The sequence below is a fragment of the Uranotaenia lowii genome, chromosome 1, assembly GCF_029784155.1.
Source record: "Uranotaenia lowii strain MFRU-FL chromosome 1, ASM2978415v1, whole genome shotgun sequence".
Taxonomy (NCBI): Eukaryota; Metazoa; Arthropoda; class Insecta; order Diptera; family Culicidae; genus Uranotaenia; species Uranotaenia lowii.
In genome coordinates this window covers 26,261,906-26,280,481 of record NC_073691.1, presented here as the reverse complement: position 1 = coordinate 26,280,481, position 18,576 = coordinate 26,261,906, and the positions used below count along the sequence as shown (strand labels likewise).

Sequence of the window (18,576 nt, the reverse complement as noted above, 5' to 3'; positions counted from 1 at the left end):
AAATGACAAAAATGACAAAAATGACAAAAATGACAAAAATGACAAAAATGACAAAAATGACAAAAATGACAAAAATGACAAAAATGACAAAAATGACAAAAATGACAAAAATGACAAAAATGACAAAAATGACAAAAGTGACAAAAATGACAAAAATGACAAAAATGACAAAAATGACAAAAATGACAAAAATGACAAAAATGACAAAAATGACAAAAATGACAAAAATGACAAAAATGACAAAAATGACAAAATGACAAAAATGACAAAAATGACAAAAATGACAAAAATGACAAAAATGACAAAAATGACAAAAATGACAAAAATAACAAAAATGACAAAAATGACAAAAATGACAAAAATGACAAAAATGACAAAAATGACAAAAATGACAAAAATGACAAAAATAACAAAAATTACAAAAATGACAAAAATGACAAAAATGACAAAAATGACAAAAATGACAAAAATGACAAAAATGACAAAAATGACAAAAATGACAAAAATGACAAAAGTAACAAAAATGACAAAAATGACAAAAACGACAAAAATGACAAAAATGACAAAAATGACAAAAATGACAAAAATGACAAAAATGATAAAAATGACAAAAATGACAAAAATGACAAAAATGACAAAAATGACAAAAATGACAAAAATGACAAAAATGACAAAAATGACAAAAATGACAAAAATGACAAAAATGACAAAAATGACAAAATGAAAAAAAATGACAAAATGAAAAAAAATGACAAAAATGACAAAAATTACTAAAATAACAAAAATTAAAAAATTACAAAAATTACAAAAATTACAAAAATTACAAAAATTACAAAAATTACAAAAATTACAAAAATTACAAAAATTACAAAAATTACAAAAATTACAAAAATTACAAAAATTACAAAAATTACAAAAATTACAAAAATTACAAAAATTACAAAAATTACAAAAATTACAAAAATTACAAAAATTACAAAAATTACAAAAATAACAAAAATTACAAAAATTACAAAAATTACAAAAATTACAAAAATTACAAAAATTACAAAAATTACAAAAATTACAAAAATTACAAAAATTACAAAAATTACAAAAATTACAAAAATTACAAAAATTACAAAAATTACAAAAATTACAAAAATTACGAAAATTACAAAAATTACAAAAATTACAAAAATTACAAAAATTACAAAAATTACAAAAATGACAAAAATTACAAAAATTATAAAATCGACCAAATAGACAAAATTTTCCAAAATTTCAAAAGTGTCCAAATATTTTCAAGAATTCGAAAAATTATTAGAATTGAAAAAATAAGCAGTCAATATTTTTACAAGAATGATTTCAATAAAGTTATTAATTAAGTTTATGAATTGTTTTCAATGTTTTCATCCAATGGGAATTCAAAGTTCACACAGTATTCGTGTTCCTAGATTTGGCCAAATTGCTCAGAGCAACCAAACCATGGTTCCTTGAGGAGATGTTCTCATTAATTAATTTAATTTATGAGACATACACTCCCTCTTGCTTCCTTACTCCCTCAAAAATACGCTCATACACATATTTGCACATAATATCTTGATGTGTAAGGCAACCGGAAACGATGGCCAAATAGAACATCGAGATGTTTGCGGAGGCAAAATTTTCGCCCGGACCAACTTTTCGCCAGAACACCAAAAGTTGAGAAGTCATCGTTTGGGGACCATTTAATGAGTTTGTGTGTGTGAGAATGTTTGGGTTCGATTGAATTAGGAGCTTTCCGACAAAATTCGTGAAACCACGCGTAAATCCGAAGCAATTTCTTTGGAAGCTCGAATGCAGTCTGGAAAATAAGGAAGAGCGTTCCGTGTTGTTAGATGGAGCCATCTTTGGCTCATATTTCACTTTTGGGAAATTATGGCGAGTGAAAAGTTTTCCATCTTTCATAATGGCAAAGTGTTAGCGAAGGGTTTTTTGCTAATAAATAAACTCGTAAGCGTTCAGCTCTGAATGATAGCGGATTGAAAGACAACCAAATTAAATTTAGTACCACACTTTTTAGTCACTCGCCGATGGTTTTTTTTTTCAAATAAGGGAAATAATTGACTAATTAGTTGTCGATTTTAATATATTCCAATTGTAGTTTGAAAAAAAAACTCCAAAAATTCTCCTAAACATTTTCAAAAAAGCTTCAGCAATAATGTTTTCCGCGTGATATGGGTCCTTAAGACGTCAATTCGAAACATTTCCACGAAAAAAAAAACCCTAAGTGAGCTGCCAGAACTACGGCTTTCTGCTAAGAATTATCTGTAAATTGTTTCAGCAGATCTAATTTACTTTCAAAAAACCTCGTCAGTTGAATACCTTTGAAATATTCATTTAGTTTCCAAAAGATTTATGAAAACGCCTCATTCAGATTAAGACCCCTTTTCCATTCCCCAATACATTAGAGTGGCTCAAAATTGCTTATTTCTGAAATTCTAGGGGCTGATCCTCCAAATGCTAGTTCGAGGTTTGATAAACCATTTTTTTTAAATATGGCGGCAACTAAGAAAAAACATGTTTAGAGGTCGCACTGGGTCGATTTTTGAAAAAAAGTCCATTTTTTAATTTCGTACCAGGAAAATTTTAATTCAAAGAAACACTGAACATATGAGTTTAATATTTTTGTGTTAACATATTTTTTAAATTTTGTTTAGATTACAAGCATTCCATTAAAAGTACAAAAAACCCATATTTTGTATCACAGCTTTTTTTGCATGCTTTTTTTTTGTTTTTTTTGTCGATCGATGTTTTTTTAAATCGTCCAAATAGTGTACCTTGCATTTTGCTTTTTGATAACCAAAACCACCAAAAGAGGCGAATTTTAACGTACAACAAATTTGCCGAAGAAAGCATTTTATTTATTCAAAAGTTCAAATTGGTTCAAAGTTGATAACTCAGTTCCTTAAAATAGCATGTTTCTGCTAAATTCAGGAAATTAACAACATTGATATAAAAAATAACGAAAAAAAAAATTGAGTATTTGGTGTCATTCTAGAGACGAATCTTGGAGACAAAAAATGAAAAAGGAAAGTAAAAAAAAAAGAAAAATTTGGAAAAATAAAGAGAATGGGAAGTAAATACTACTTGATGAAAGATTAAAAAAAACATAAACGATAAAAAGAGAAAAAAGCTAGAAATTCGGAGAAAAAATAAACAAAGTTATAACCAAAAAATCGGTTAGAATTCAGCTCAAATAAAATCAGAAAATGAAGAGAGAAGATAAAAGAACGAATCTGAAATGAGATTCGATAACACCGATAAAAACAAGAGAAGACTTAAATTTGAAGTACGACATATATTAAAAATGACATAGTCGCAAAGAAAGAGGGATAGCATGGAAAATATTAGTAAAAAAATAAATAAGAGGAGGTCACGAAGAAAGCCAAAAGGAAAAGAAAGAACATAACTGAGAAACGAAAACAAAATTTAAAAAATCGGAAGAACAGGAAAAATAAAGAGAATGGAAAAGAATAAGCTCTTTTGAAAGTATTAAGAAAAAAAAGAAACAGAGAAGAAATCAAAGCAGGAGAAGTGAAAAAATAACAGCGCTTAAAAACGAAGAATTATGCTCGATTTAAAAAAAAAGAAAGTGAAAAAATGAGAGAAAATTTAAAAAATGGAAAGCAGTACCGAGAAAATACAAAGGAAAAAGAAAGTAGATAAATGGAAAATTGAAAAAAAGTTTTAAAACAGCGAAAAAAACATAAAAAAAAGAAATTAAATCTAATGGAATTAAAACGATAATAATAAAAAAATTAGAGAAGCTATTAAAGCAGATATACAGTTAAAAAAACTTAAACAGTGTGAAAAAAACGAAAAAAAAACCTTAAACTGAAAATATCTGCTGAACAGACTAAAATAGAGAAAAGGAGAAGGAGATTGACAGAAGAAAGAAGAGAAAAGAAAGAGAAAATATAGTAAAAATGAAAGAGCACAAGAAATAAGTGAACAAGATTGAAATTTTAACTGGAAATACCGAAAAACGAGAAAAAAACAAGAAAAAAAAAGATTAAAAGAGAGAAGAAAAATTTGAATAGAAGGTAGAAAAGCAATAGTTGAGGTTTATGAAAAAGAAACGCAAAAGAGCTTACAGAAATAAAGACCGAGAAGTAAGAAGATTGGATTGAAAAAAAGCAAAAAAAGATTCAATGTAATTCAATTCCATTTTCTGGTTGCAATATTTTTGGTGTTTTGACACAAATTTCAAAAGAATTTGCTGAATATGCAACTTGAGAACGAAACATATTGATTGATCCAAAGTCGGTTTTAAAATATTTGAAATTTTGACTTAACGAAAAAACACAATGCTGTCATAGAGGATAGGCAGGTAGCAATGTAGTGAATACAGCTAAAGACGAAACATGAATTCATAAAAACGAGTTAATCTATTAATTTCAATCGGATAAAATAAACTGTTTGTTTTGTTTATTTTTATAGAGACTTGAAATTTAGAATTCATTCGCCTCTTGAATAAATTAACCTTTTTTTACCTAAATATGAATAAAAACATTTGAACGTATAGAATTTCGATGCTGTCAGTTTCGCAAAACGACATAGACATCGAAAGTTACGAGAGAAAAAAAATGGATATTGGGTGTCATTCTATTAATGAATCTGCGCATTTTCTATCGATTCGATGATACTTTAACCACTGATCACACTGACATGACACTTTCAACCATTTTCTGTCTTATTTATTTTGTCAGATTTTGTAGGTTCGCAATACCAACGGAAGGTGGCGAGCCCGAAAAATATTACAAAAAATGCCCTGTAGGAAAAATGTTCCTGTTTAGCCCGACTTGATCATAGAAATTGTATGTTTTTTTTTATAAGTTGGATGGCATTTCCTAACTGGGATAGCATTTCTTCAAATCGTTCGATGCGCACTCTGGTATCGAAATTGTAAACTGTTGGAAAAATTATCCAGTAAACGAAATCGAGTGTCCAGTCAGTATGGTCAGTGCATTAACGATGCCTTTTTGTGCTATGACAGCTAAATCAACACAAAATAATCGTTATGTTCGTTGTTTGTAGAAAGTTAAATTGGAGTTTAAACTCTTAAAAACATGTGTTTTTGTTTTCAAAATGATGATACCTTAATATTGACTCCGGCCAGAATCACTGAAAAATGAACTCTCAAAATGCGCTAACTAGGCCGGTAACGAATAAATTTGCTGTTTGTGTAAGAATGCCTTGTTTTGCTATCTTGGAAAAAACAAAACCAAATTAAGCTATCATTTTAATCTGAATGCCTTATTTTGGTATTGATTTGGCACCACATTTCCTTATATTGATGCTTCAACGAAACCTAATGTTGCCATCGCAAAAAAATCTACGCTTAATTTTGCTTTTATTTTGGCATTGATAGTTCATTTTGGTTACTGTTTGCTATCGATCCAGACATCAAAGTCTGCTCAGGGAGACATTGCAGACATTTAAAAAAAAAATAGAGTCTTGGGGCCATTTTCGTTTCACGCGATTAAAACTATTACTATACCAGGTGTTATTACTATACTGTTATAATTCGGCTAAACTCTTCAACTTATGTTTTTTGTCATGAATTGATCATGAACTGCTTTGAAATACTATAACTAAACGTAAATAATGCTCCATTCATGGACAACCATCAGTCTCGGGCTTGAAGCCGCTCAGCCGTCAGATAACTCGTTACGTCCATAAAGATCAGCGGAAGAATGTCGTTACGTGAAATACCGTAGGCCAAAATTCCACGTATCTTCCACTGATTGTTTTCCTCCATAAAAAGGCCAGCACCCCCACTGCCCTGAGTAGCGGAACCATTGAGATACCGGGCGCAAAATTGTGTATCCTTCAATCTTCGGCTGTACAACGGAACCTCTTTCAGGCAATCGACCGTAGGAATAATTTCGAACATTGCCTCCTCCGAAGATACCGGATTCGAATCATTGTCGAACTTCCACGTGATCAACTGCCCAGTTTTGTGGGCAATTTTATCCAACCCAGTATCACCCTTCCATAGGCAGATGGGCTGAATGTACTCCGAGAACACGATGTCGGAGTAAAGTTGCAACAAGGTGGGTCCATTCTCCCGGATGATCACTTTGCTGACATCGAGCTCCTGGCTGAATCGAACCTTCCCAAAGATGTCTTCACTGAGGCCAATCCGAATGAAGTAGTCTGACGGTTTCCATGGCTTATTTGTCTCGATGCAGAATCCAGCCGTGATCACGGTTTTTTTCGCCAGAATAGTAATGCCACATAGGTACCGAATTCTTTCGGAATTTCTCCGATAGAGCGCTCCGTGCCAGGGCCAATTGTATACCAGTTCCGTCTCCGTTTGATCTTCAGCTCCAATTGAGTATCGTTTGATCTGCTTCCGCTGCCCGCAGAAGGATGCTGGGAACAACGGAAAGTACTTGTTGGTTCTCTGATAGATTAACACGTTCGTCGCCACGCTCATTTTGGTAGTTTTGCTAGCCGGGCCCAAAGAAATTTTCAGAGAGAGAAAGCAAAGAGGGAGAACTCCCATATTTGAAACGTGTGGCGAAGCTGAGCGGTAAACTCAAGTAAGAGAGCGTCACCTGCTTTTTGATGTGACGGGGCTCCCCAAGAAATACACCCGTCTGCCGAATATGGGTGACGTGGCGACGAACGTGTTAAGTTAGTAAGGGCTGTACGCGGAAAAAATTGCGACACTTTCGTTTGAAACGACTACTGATTGAGTAGCGCACTCAGATTCTAACGTATTATTTACATCAACCTTCCTACCTACAACATGTTTTTTTAATTATTCAAGTGATTTTGAGATTACTACCAATTCAAGATTTCTCGGGCAGAAAATGTTAAACAACAATGGCGCCCCATTATCCTTACATTGCTTATCAAACCTTGTCCACCTTAAAAACCCTTCTTATTTTTCTAAATTTTTCAAGATCATGACCGCAAGTAATGCAAAAAGGTCGTATAAAACCGTATAAAACCCGAACCGTTTTTGTTTTTTCAATCGATTAACTTAACAATTGGTTGTGGTCACGCCAGATAAATTTTGAAATTAGGATTCGAACATTGACGTAAATTGCCTTATTTTCACAGCTTTAAATTTTCAAAATACGACACTTCAAATTTTTGACGAATTTTCAAATGTAGCTGTTTTTCGTCAAAAGAAAGTGTTGCATTTTTTCGCGTACAGTCCTCAGTAAACATTAGAGATACTAACCTGTTTTATCCTTCACTTGAACGTTGGTAATGCTCTTGATCCATGGGATGTAATCCGTTACATTGGTAAAACCGGCGTAGCTATCCGTTGCACAAAAGTTGGTGGTATCGGGTCGCTTCTTGATGAATGATACAATCCCCATCAAGTGCCAGCTGTTTCGATGTTTGACGAACAATCCACCCCCGCTGTCCCCATTGCAGACGGTTGTTCCGTTTTTGTGCCCGGCACAGAACATTCCTCGATCAATGGTGTGACCAAAATAATCACGATCGCTGATTAAACAGTTTACCGAATCTATGATTGGGAGGTCAGCTTTCTTCAGAATAGGAGATATTTCGTCATTATCGGTAAGACCCCATCCGATTGAAGTTCCTTGAGAGCTTGTGGACTCCGTGCTCAAACAAGCGGGCAGAATGAAGTTCGTGAAGCGAGCTACCTCAGCCAGCTCCAAGATGGCGATATCGTTCTGTAAGCTTTCGCGACTGAAGTTGGCATACATATGCATTGCCTGGACCGGAAACTCTTTGCTGGTGACAGAGTTGATTTCATCCAGATTATGAACGCCAAGTCGAACCGAAATCCGCTTCCGGTTCATCAGTTGATAGGTGTTTTCGTTGAACAGACAGTGAGCTGCCGTCAGAACGAATTCTTCACTAATCAGAGTTCCACCACAGGCATAGCTGTAAGATCGTCCTTCCTTGTGGTAGATGGCTGCGTGCCATGGCCATTCTCCGTGATTTACGGAACTTCCTCCCTTGATGGTTGCCTGATGCTGCACTTTCGGCACACCGCAGGGAAATTCCTCCGTAACTGCGCCACCAACAAACAAACTCGCCAAGATTAAAACGGCCAACATCACTTTTTCAACCTTCACAGCTCAAAGGGTAACCAGAACTGACTTTCGCAATCGCAAACAGGATTGGATTGCAGAGCTTGTCCCTTAAGGTTCCGGTACACGCGAGCAAGTATCAAACAAGAAACAACTCTCTAAACAAACGAATTGATCGTTTGAAAACAACTTCTGGTTATCAATTCTAGACGGATGGGAAAAAACCGGTCCAAAGACGATGCTCGCACAACGTCTCCTCCTATCAATTAATGTTACGTTGTGATGCCTGCAAATTATGCATGGCATACACTGTTCCTACTCGCATAACTTGCATTTTTCATCTAACCTGACAGTTCGTCATTTGGATCTTCGGGCTTAAATATAAAACATTAAAAAAAAAGTGATTTTGTCCTTGAAATGTCAAAAAAATGTATACATTCGTGACTGCTCAAGCAACCAAAAGTCCCATATCTACTTGAACTCGTGCCTTCAATGTTCGAGTATGTAGGGTGAGGTAGGTAGAGTTTCGCAACGAGGTAAGAGGCCAAGTGTATTTCAAAATAAAATCAAATTCAAATATTTTTTAATGATCAACCATATGCCAACTAGTCAGGTATATACATGGATGCCGGAATACCTGTGGTATATTTATAAAAATAAGATATTTTTTTTATAAATTTTTGACTGGTTTTTGGAAGTGATTGAAACATTCGTCCAAAATAAACACAAACACTCATTCGAAGCACATACGTCCACAAGAGTTGACACGAAACCATGGTATCGGGTATGGAAAATACTGCATTAGAGATACTCTGAATAGTTAATCATAAGAATGCAAAGGGTGCATCTTTTGGTAAAACTGCGGTGAATCCGTGCACCCATGGTGGATTATAATTTTGGGCTGAATAAAACGAATTTCAGCACATTGATGATATTGATTAAGTTGTGTTCGACTTTTTAACGAGACTTTTGATTGCTTGGGTGTAATATTTGAAACATACCCGCATATCAGTCCCATCTGTGAAATACCATGGATGTAGTTACTTTACCATGTTTCTTTCGGTGAAATAATCTTTGATTTATCGTTTGAAGTCATTTTAAAAAGACTCCTCACTTGATGTCGAATTATGTACAATTGTTTTATAAGGAAGGTTAAAAATAAGAAAGGAATGTCTTCCTGTGAGAATAAACTATAAGAAACAACTTAAAATCAGTATGAGATTCTACTTACAATGTAGTTACAATTCACGATATTTTTCCAAAAGTATCTTTCTTATTTTAATAACTGATTCAGAAGTTCAAAAATGATGAAATAAAAGTCTTACAAAAACGCTTGGTTAGCAAAACACAGTTTGTAAGGGACTGTTATGCGAGAAGATTTGAGAAAGGTTTCGAATCTACTAAACAAAACTAAACTAAAATGGTGCTCCCGATCAAAAAAGTGAAAAATGAAAAATGATTTGAACAATTATTGTTTGCAACAATCATAATAGTGAGAGACCTCTAATCCCATCACAGGCTCTGAAGAAGTTAAATGTTCAAATATTTCGTCTACGGATTTTGTCTGACGTAACCACTTCAAAACCTGTCAAAATTGTCAAAATTATCAAAATTGTCAAAATTGTGAAAGTTGTCAAAATGGTCAAAATGGTCAAAATTGTCAAAATTGTCAAAATTGTCAAAATTGTCAAAATTGTCAAAATTGTCAAAATTGTCAAAATTGTCAAAATTGTCAAAATTGTCAAAATGGTCAAAATGGTCAAAATTGTCAAAATTTTCAAAATTGTCAAAATTGTCAAAATTGTCAAAATTGTCAAAATTGTCAAAATTGTCAAAATTGTCAAAATTGTCAAAATTGTCAAAATTGTCAAAATTGTCAAAATTGTCAAAATTGTCAAAATTGTCAAAATTGTCAAAATTGTCAAAATTGTCAAAATTGTCAAAATTGTCAAAATTGTCAAAATTGTCAAAATTGTCAAAATTGTCAAAATTGTCAAAATTGTCAAAATTGTCAAAATTGTCAAAATTGTCAAAATTGTCAAAATTGTCAAAATTGTCAAAATTGTCAAAATTGTCAAAATTGTCAAAATTGTCAAAATTGTCAAAATTGTCAAAATTGTCAAAATTGTCAAAATTGTCAAAATTGTCAAAATTGTCAAAATTGTCAAAATTGTCAAAATTGTCAAAATTGTCAAAATTGTCAAAACTGTCAAAACTGTCAAAATTGTCGAAATTTGTCTAAATTTTTAAAAATTGTCAAAATTGTAAAACTGTCAAATATGTCAAAATTGTCAAAATTGTCAAAAAACATATTTAAGATTTCAGATTCAAATATCAGATTCAGATTTCAGATTCAGATTTCAGATTCAGTTTTCGGATTCAGGTTTCGGATTCAGGTTTCAGATTCAGATTTCAGATTCAGATTATAGATTCAGACTTCAGATTCAGATTTCAGATTCAGATTTCAGATTCAGATTTCAGATTCAGATTTCAGATTCAGATTTCAGATTCAGATTTCAGATTCAGATTTCAGATTCAGATTTCAGATTCAGATTTCAGATTCAGATTTCAGATTCAGATTTCAGATTCAGATTTCAGATTCAGATTTCAGATTCAGATTTCAGATTCAGATTTCAGATTCAGATTTCAGATTCAGATTTCAGATTCAGATTTCAGATTCAGATTTCAGATTCAGATTTCAGATTCAGATTTCAGATTCAGATTTCAGATTCAGATTTCAGATTCAGATTTCAGATTCAGATTTCAGATTCAGATTTCAGATTCAGATTTCAGATTCAGATTTCAGATTCAGATTTCAGATTCAGATTTCAGATTCAGATTTCAGATTCAGATTTCAGATTCAGATTTCAGATTCAGATTTCAGATTCAGATTTCAGATTCAGATTTCAGATTCAGATTTCAGATTCAGATTTCAGATTCAGATTTCAGATTCAGATTTCAGATTCAGATTTCAGATTCAGATTTCAGATTCAGATTTCAGATTCAGATTTCAGATTCAGATTTCAGATTCAGATTTCAGATTCAGATTTCAGATTCAGATTTCAGATTCAGATTTCAGATTCAGATTTCAGATTCAGATTTCAGATTCAGATTTCAGATTCAGATTTCAGATTCAGATTTCAGATTCAGATTTCAGATTCAGATTTCAGATTCAGATTTCAGATTCAGATTTCAGATTCAGATTTCAGATTCAGATTTCAGATTCAGATTTCAGATTCAGATTTCAGATTCAGATTTCAGATTCAGATTTCAGATTCAGATTTCAGATTCAGATTTCAGATTCAGATTTCAGATTCAGATTTCAGATTCAGATTTCAGATTCAGATTTCAGATTCAGATTTCAGATTCAGATTTCAGATTCAGATTTCAGATTCAGATTTCAGATTCAGATTTCAGATTCAGATTTAAGATTCAGATTTCAGATTCAGATTTCAGATTCAGATTTCAGATTCAGATTTCAGATTCAGATTTCAGATTCAGATTTCAGATTCAGATTTCAGATTCAGATTTCAGATTCAGATTTCAGATTCAGATTTCAGATTCAGATTTCAGATTCAGATTTCAGATTCAGATTTCAGATTCAGATTTCAGATTCAGATTTCAGATTCAGATTTCAGATTCAGATTTCAGATTCAGATTTCAGATTCAGATTTCAGATTCAGATTTCAGATTCAGATTTCAGATTCAGATTTCAGATTCAGATTTCAGATTCAGATTTCAGATTCAGATTTCAGATTCAGATTTCAGATTCAGATTTCAGATTCAGATTTCAGATTCAGATTTCAGATTCAGATTTCAGATTCAGATTTCAGATTCAGATTTCAGATTCAGATTTCAGATTCAGATTTCAGATTCAGATTTCAGATTCAGATTTCAGATTCAGATTTCAGATTCAGATTTCAGATTCAGATTTCAGATTCAGATTTCAGATTCAGATTTCAGATTCAGATTTCAGATTCAGATTTCAGATTCAGATTTCAGATTCAGATTTCAGATTCAGATTTCAGATTCAGATTTCAGATTCAGATTTCAGATTCAGATTTCAGATTCAGATTTCAGATTCAGATTTCAGATTCAGATTTCAGATTCAGATTTCAGATTCAGATTTCAGATTCAGATTTCAGATTCAGATTTCAGATTCAGATTTCAGATTCAGATTTCAGATTCAGATTTCAGATTCAGATTTCAGATTCAGATTTCAGATTCAGATTTCAGATTCAGATTTCAGATTCAGATTTCAGATTCAGATTTCAGATTCTGATTTCAGATTCAGATTTCAGATTCAGATTTCAGATTCAGATTTCAGATTCAGATTTCAGATTCAGATTTCAGATTCAGATTTCAGATTCAGATTTCAGATTCAGATTTCAGATTCAGATTTCAGATTCAGATTTCAGATTCAGATTTCAGATTCAGATTTCAGATTCAGATTTCAGATTCAGATTTCAGATTCAGATTTCAGATTCAGATTTCAGATTCAGATTTCAGATTCAGATTTCAGATTCAGATTTCAGATTCAGATTTCAGATTCAGATTTCAGATTCAGATTTCAGATTCAGATTTCAGATTCAGATTTCAGATTCAGATTTCAGATTCAGATTTCAGATTCAGATTTCAGATTCAGATTTCAGATTCAGATTTCAGATTCAGATTTCAGATTCGGATTTCAGATTCAGATTTCAGATTCAGATTTCAGATTCAGATTTCAGATTCAGATTTCAGATTCAGATTTCAGATTCAGATTTCAGATTCAGATTTCAGATTCAGATTTCAGATTCAGATTTCAGATTCAGATTTCAGATTCAGATTTCAGATTCAGATTTCAGATTCAGATTTCAGATTCAGATTTCAGATTCAGATTTCAGATTCAGATTTCAGATTCAGATTTCAGATTCAGATTTCAGATTCAGATTTCAGATTCAGATTTCAGATTCAGATTTCAGATTCAGATTTCAGATTCAGATTTCAGATTCAGATTTCAGATTCAGATTTCAGATTCAGATTTCAGATTCAGATTTCAGATTCAGATTTCAGATTCAGATTTCAGATTCAGATTTCAGATTCAGATTTCAGATTCAGATTTCAGATTCAGATTTCAGATTCAGATTTCAGATTCAGATTTTAGATTCAGATTTCAGATTTCAGATTCAGATTTCAGATTCAGATTTCAGATTCAGATTTCAGATTCAGATTTCAGATTCAGATTTCAGATTCAGATTTCAGATTCAGATTTCAGATTCAGATTTCAGATTCAGATTTCAGATTCAGATTTCAGATTCAGATTTCAGATTCAGATTTCAGATTCAGATTTCAGATTCAGATTTCAGATTCAGATTTCAGATTCAGATTTCAGATTCAGATTTCAGATTCAGATTTCAGATTCAGATTTCAGATTCAGATTTCAGATTCAGATTTCAGATTCAGATTTCAGATTCAGATTTCAGATTCAGATTTCAGATTCAGATTTCAGATTCAGATTTCAGATTCAGATTTCAGATTCAGATTTCAGATTCAGATTTCAGATTTCAGATTCAGATTTCAGATTCAGATTTCAGATTCAGATTTCAGATTCAGATTTCAGATTCAGATTTCAGATTTCAGATTCAGATTTCAGATTCAGATTTCAGATTCAGATTCAGATTTTAGATTCAGATTTCAGATTCAGATTTCAGATTCAGATTTCAGATTCAGATTCCAGATTCAGATTTCAGATTCAGATTTCAGATTCAGATTTCAGATTCAAATTTCAGATTCAGATTTCAGATTCAGATTTCAGATTCAGATTTCAGATTCAGATATCAGATTCAGATTTCAGATTCAGATATCAGTTTTCAGATTCAGATTTTAGATATCAGATTTCAGATTTCAGATTCAGATTTCAGATTCAGATTTCAGATTCAGATCTCAGTTTCAGATTTCAGATTCAGATTTCAGATTCAGATTTCAGATTCAGATTTCAGATTCAGATTTCAGATTCAGATTCAGATTCAGATTTCAGATTCAGATTTCAGATTTCAGATTTCAGATTTCAGATTCAGATCCCAGATTCAGATTTTAGATTCAGATTTCAGATGCAGATTTCCAATTTCAGATTCAGATTTCAGATTAATTTTTCAACACTCTTCTACAATTTCTCTTCAAATTTTTATAAGCTACTTCTGACACCTGCTGTGCGGATCCATGAGATTTCTGTTCTATGTATGCTTCCACGAATAACTGAGTTCTTCTGTGAAACTGTTTTAACATGAGGAAATTTCGTACTGTTTTTTGAGTTTCCTCAATTTCTTCCATCTTGAAATTCAACATTGAGTAACGAAGCATTTGGATATGATGGAAGGAAAATTTTCTCCATTTCACCGTGGAACTAGAACAAAACCATCAATCCGATTCAATGCATGATTTCCTCGTGCTTCGTTTTTCTGCTTGTTTGGTTTTCAAACTGAATCAGTGTTTCGTAATTCTTCCTGTATCACGTGTTTCGAGTTGTGTAGAACATCTGACTCTGTGGAATTTCATTTTACATTTTGAACTTTCCTGAGTGAAAATTCAGAACAAAACTTAAAGTTTGAGCTAGCACAAGCACAAGCTAACCGGGAAACTCACCTGAAGGCGGCCCCCAGATTCATCCAGAGCGGTTGACTTCCTGCCAGCGGCACCACCCAGTCAATTTCGTCATGCAAATAGCCGACGCTGTGGTCCGTTTCCTCGTGCCGGTCGAACCGCGGATACAGATTGCCAAAGCACAGCTCCACCGATTGGGACTGGTTGTTAAAAAAAAAGAAAAATGGTTATCGATTACAAAACATGCAATCAGACAAACGGGTTAGCTTTAACATTTCACTGAAAACGCTTTCGGTAGCATTCCTCATTCCTAGGACAAAAAATATGCGCTTCTGTTCAAGAGTGATGAATGATGCTATAGTGTTCAAACCTCAGAAAAAAACACATAAACAAACAAGATTCAGGTTAACTGTCCAACTGGAGTCCATTTTGGGGAGAATATGACTCATGGAATTATGAGGAGAAAGTAGACAAGACGAAAAATTCATCGATATACTACACTGTAACTTTTTCCCATGTTTTAACGGTCGCCATGGAACTAAAAATAATAACATTTTGACACATTTTCCAAATGCTGCTCCCTAGAATCATCTTTGTGAGTCAAACCACTTCGCACCAAAACTTATCAAGTTTAATCACAGTGATTCTGACAAATTTATGGATTGTGAGAAGGCTACTGTTTAAAACTGCCTCTGGAAAAATCCATCCTTATTCATTTTTACTTTAACGTCAGCCAGCACTGCAGTAGAACCACCAACAACATGTCTACAAAGACTACAAATAATAATAACCATCATCATCATTGAAAACTCAATAGAAATGACAGAAACCTCAACACCCCAATCGAGTTCTTACCGTTCCGTTGCTACCTTTCGATGATACCCACCTTGAAGGCTTCCATCAGCCCCTGAATACCATCCGAGGAGTACTGTTCCTGCAGCCGAAAGTTCATGAATCGGCCCACATCCAGCGCCAGCTTGTGCTCCATTCCGATCCAGTCGGTCCGGGCCGGATCGGTCACAAAGGGAGGCCAGATGGCGAGCAGGGCCCGGACCCGGCACCCGCCCAAATCATCCGGAACCTTGTGGAAAAAGTGCGGTTTCCGCGGGGAAATGACCCGTTCCGGGTGGTCCGAAGCGGGGAAATCGCTCGGATAGGTGCCTAGGGCCTGGCGCACAAAGTGCGGATCCGAGGTCGGAGGTTCCTGGAGAGGGCCTGCTGATGACCGCATCTCGATGGTACCGGTAGGGGCGGAATTTTTCGTTTGAGGCCGCTGGAAATCTTTTGCCCGGAGACGTTCCGCGGTGAAGAAGAACTGATTCGGAATGCAGATGGATTGATTTGGTTGTTGCTGTTGATAGGGGCAGTTTTGCTCGTCGATTTCGACTGGGTCAGATGGTGGCGAGGTGTGAAAAATTTCGGTTCCCATTGGAGGGTCATCATCCGGTACCAGGTGGGTTTCTGTTGAGGAAACCGAAGAAAGAATTGAAAAAAATATTGGGTACTTCTGTCTTAGAAGTCCAAAAGAGCCTAAAGTGGATTTTTTTCCTAGTGCTTTTGTCTTTCGTTTTAGCTCTTGGGTGTCTTAAGGATATTCGCTAGTTATACTGTTCCTTATAAGATGAAAGTATCAAAATAAGTCACGGCTATTTTCAAAGATGATAAAAAATATTAGAAAAAATCAGATATCAAAAACAGTAAAAACGTAAGCCGTAAAAAGCATAAATTTATCAAAAAACAAAAAAAAAAGATACAGCGACTCACCAACGCGCCTCAAAACCCGCTATGTTAAAAAATGTTACAAAAAACCAGAAAACGCTCGAAGTTCTCTAAAAATTTAGAACTTTTATAAGTCGGTTTCACACTTCAATTTTCCAAATTTTCCACTACATGGGAATGTTTATCAAACAAAAGTTATGTTACTTTGGGGTGATTGATTCTCCAATAAAGGCGTTTCAGAAGCATAGTTCTTCCATTGGCAGTCTAACTTTCTTATCTTTTTTCACATCATTTTACGTATACAAAAAACTTTATCGTAAAGGAAACATTTTTTTAACATTTTTTCGAAAATTCTATGAGCACTTGGGTTAAATAACTTTATATCAGTATTTTCTGAATTTTGAATATTTTTGTCGATTTGTTGTCAATTACTAAATTCGGCCATTAGACCTAAGCTACCTAACCTACGATTTTTTTCTAAACCAAAATAATCCATAATGGAGATAGGTTTCTGATCTTGCTGTCATTAATTGTTTCAGATAAAAAACGCATGGGCCAAGGATTTCTGACACAACAAAATTGATTTATTTTGGAAAAATAAGTCCATTTCTTGTTTCTTATGTTTTTCATAGGTGAAGGTTTTGACAACTGCTTTAACAATCGAATAGGGGCCATAAGGTACTATGAATAGTTAAATTTACGTAATTTCAAACACTCTGCTTACTAAAATAATTTGATTTTATGCTCATTTTATACCGTCAAAAGGCGGGGTTGGTTTTAAGAGGGTTAATAAATTTTTAATTTTTTTTCTCATGAAGTAACAAATTATCATCCCAAGCAACCAAAAGTCCCATAAAACAGTTAAAAAAAGCTTACTCTGCCTCATCATTAATATGAAGTCCGTTCTATGCAGCTGAAAATTTAAGTTCTTATTGATACTTTCAAGTTCCAAAATAAGTCTTAATGATCTTCTATTCAGCTTCCAGTGGCCTTTTTATTTAGCTTCCAAAAAATCGTAAAATGAGCAAAACATCTCTCTTCATCCCAACTGCGCCCTTGTTTTTTTTGTGATATCCTTAAAAAAAATCTGAACTTCATGAAACACTTTTGATATCCAGTCCCGATTTTTGCATAAATCATCTCCTAACCCGAGTTAAATCTTCGAGTCGGAGCAATTATCATCTCAGCCACAAATTGACCATATCCGATGGGAGCATGGATGAATTTCTCATGAAGTTACAAGATACTCTGCCTAACACCTGAACAGAAAAATTTCGTTTACCGGTTGCTAAATATTTGAAGTGAAAAAAAAATGGCACTTCTATCTGATGCTGTTTTTGCTTTGAACGTAACAGATGCCGAGTGAGAAACACGAAAAGATGCGATTTGTGTTGTTTTCGAACAATGCGTACATCTCTAAAAATACTCATGAAGTAAAAATCTCAATTTGAAAATTAACAGGGAACGTTGAAATTCTGATGGCAGGTGATTTGTTTGCCTGTATGTATGTACTATGAAATGAGATATAAGTGAGATGAAATAACAAATAAAAATGAGAAAAAAGAAATGACAAATGAGAAATGAGAAACATGAGAAACTTGAAAAATGAGAAATAATAAATGATAAATGCCAAGTGCGAAATGTAGAAAAGAAGAAATGAGAAATGGGAAATGAGAAATAAAAGATGTGAAATGAGAAATGAGAAATGAGAAACGAGAAAAAAGAAATGAGAAATGAGAAATTAGATATGAGAAAAATGAAATGAGAAATGAGATACAATGAAATGAGAAATGAGAAATGAGAAATGAGAAATGAGAAACGAGAAATGAGAAATGAGAAATGAGAAATGGGAAATGGGAAATGAGAAATGAGAAATGAGAAATGAGAAATGAGAAATGAGAAATGAGAAATGAGAAATGAGAAATGAGAAATGAGAAATGAGAAATGAGAAATGAGAAATGAGAAATGAGAAATGAGAAATGAGAAATGAGAAATGAGAAATGAGAAATGAGAAATGAGATATGAGAAATGAGAAATGAGAAATGAGAAATGAGAAATGAGAAATGAGAAATGAGAAATGAGAAATGAGAAATGAGAAATGAGAAATGAGAAATGAGAAATGAGAAATGAGAAATGAGAAATGAGAAATGAGAAATGAGAAATGAGAAATGAGAAATGAGAAATGAGAAATGAGAAATGAGAAATGAGAAATGAGAAATGAGAA

At 33.4% G+C, this 18,576-nt stretch overlaps 3 protein-coding genes across 4 annotated transcripts in view; 1 reads left to right on the top strand and 2 right to left on the bottom strand.

Annotated features, from left to right (window-relative positions):
- The window catches only part of LOC129748529 (uncharacterized), a 443,948-nt gene that overhangs the window by 220,041 nt on the left and 205,331 nt on the right, over nucleotides 1-18,576 (top strand). The window lies entirely within an intron of this gene.
- LOC129748543 (uncharacterized) overlaps nucleotides 1-18,576 on the bottom strand; it is a 54,490-nt gene that overhangs the window by 28,427 nt on the left and 7,487 nt on the right. Inside the window, exons 2-3 of the mRNA XM_055743200.1 lie at nucleotides 15,520-16,094; nucleotides 14,676-14,833 (exon numbers count right to left, since the gene is read on the bottom strand). Coding sequence (XP_055599175.1) covers nucleotides 14,676-14,833; nucleotides 15,520-16,094 — 733 coding nt within the window. The remainder of the gene's footprint in view (nucleotides 1-14,675; nucleotides 14,834-15,519; nucleotides 16,095-18,576) is intronic.
- LOC129748551 (serine protease 53-like) lies at nucleotides 5,529-8,115 on the bottom strand. The gene is made up of 2 exons (XM_055743212.1): nucleotides 7,223-8,115; nucleotides 5,529-6,402 (listed from the first exon to the last, which is right to left on the bottom strand). The coding sequence occupies exons 1-2, from the start codon at nucleotides 8,076-8,078 to the stop codon at nucleotides 5,654-5,656; spliced, it is 1,605 nt and encodes a 534-aa protein (XP_055599187.1). The 5' UTR covers nucleotides 8,079-8,115; the 3' UTR covers nucleotides 5,529-5,653.

Coding starts and splice junctions, on each gene's coding strand:
- LOC129748551 (XM_055743212.1), bottom strand. CDS start 8,078: ATGTTGGCCGTTTTAATCTTGGCGAGTTTGTTTGTTGGTGGCGCAGTT. Junction 6,403..7,222: donor TCAAGTGAAGGATAAAACAG/GTTAGTATCTCT, acceptor CGTTGTTCCCAG/CATCCTTCTGCGGGCAGCGG.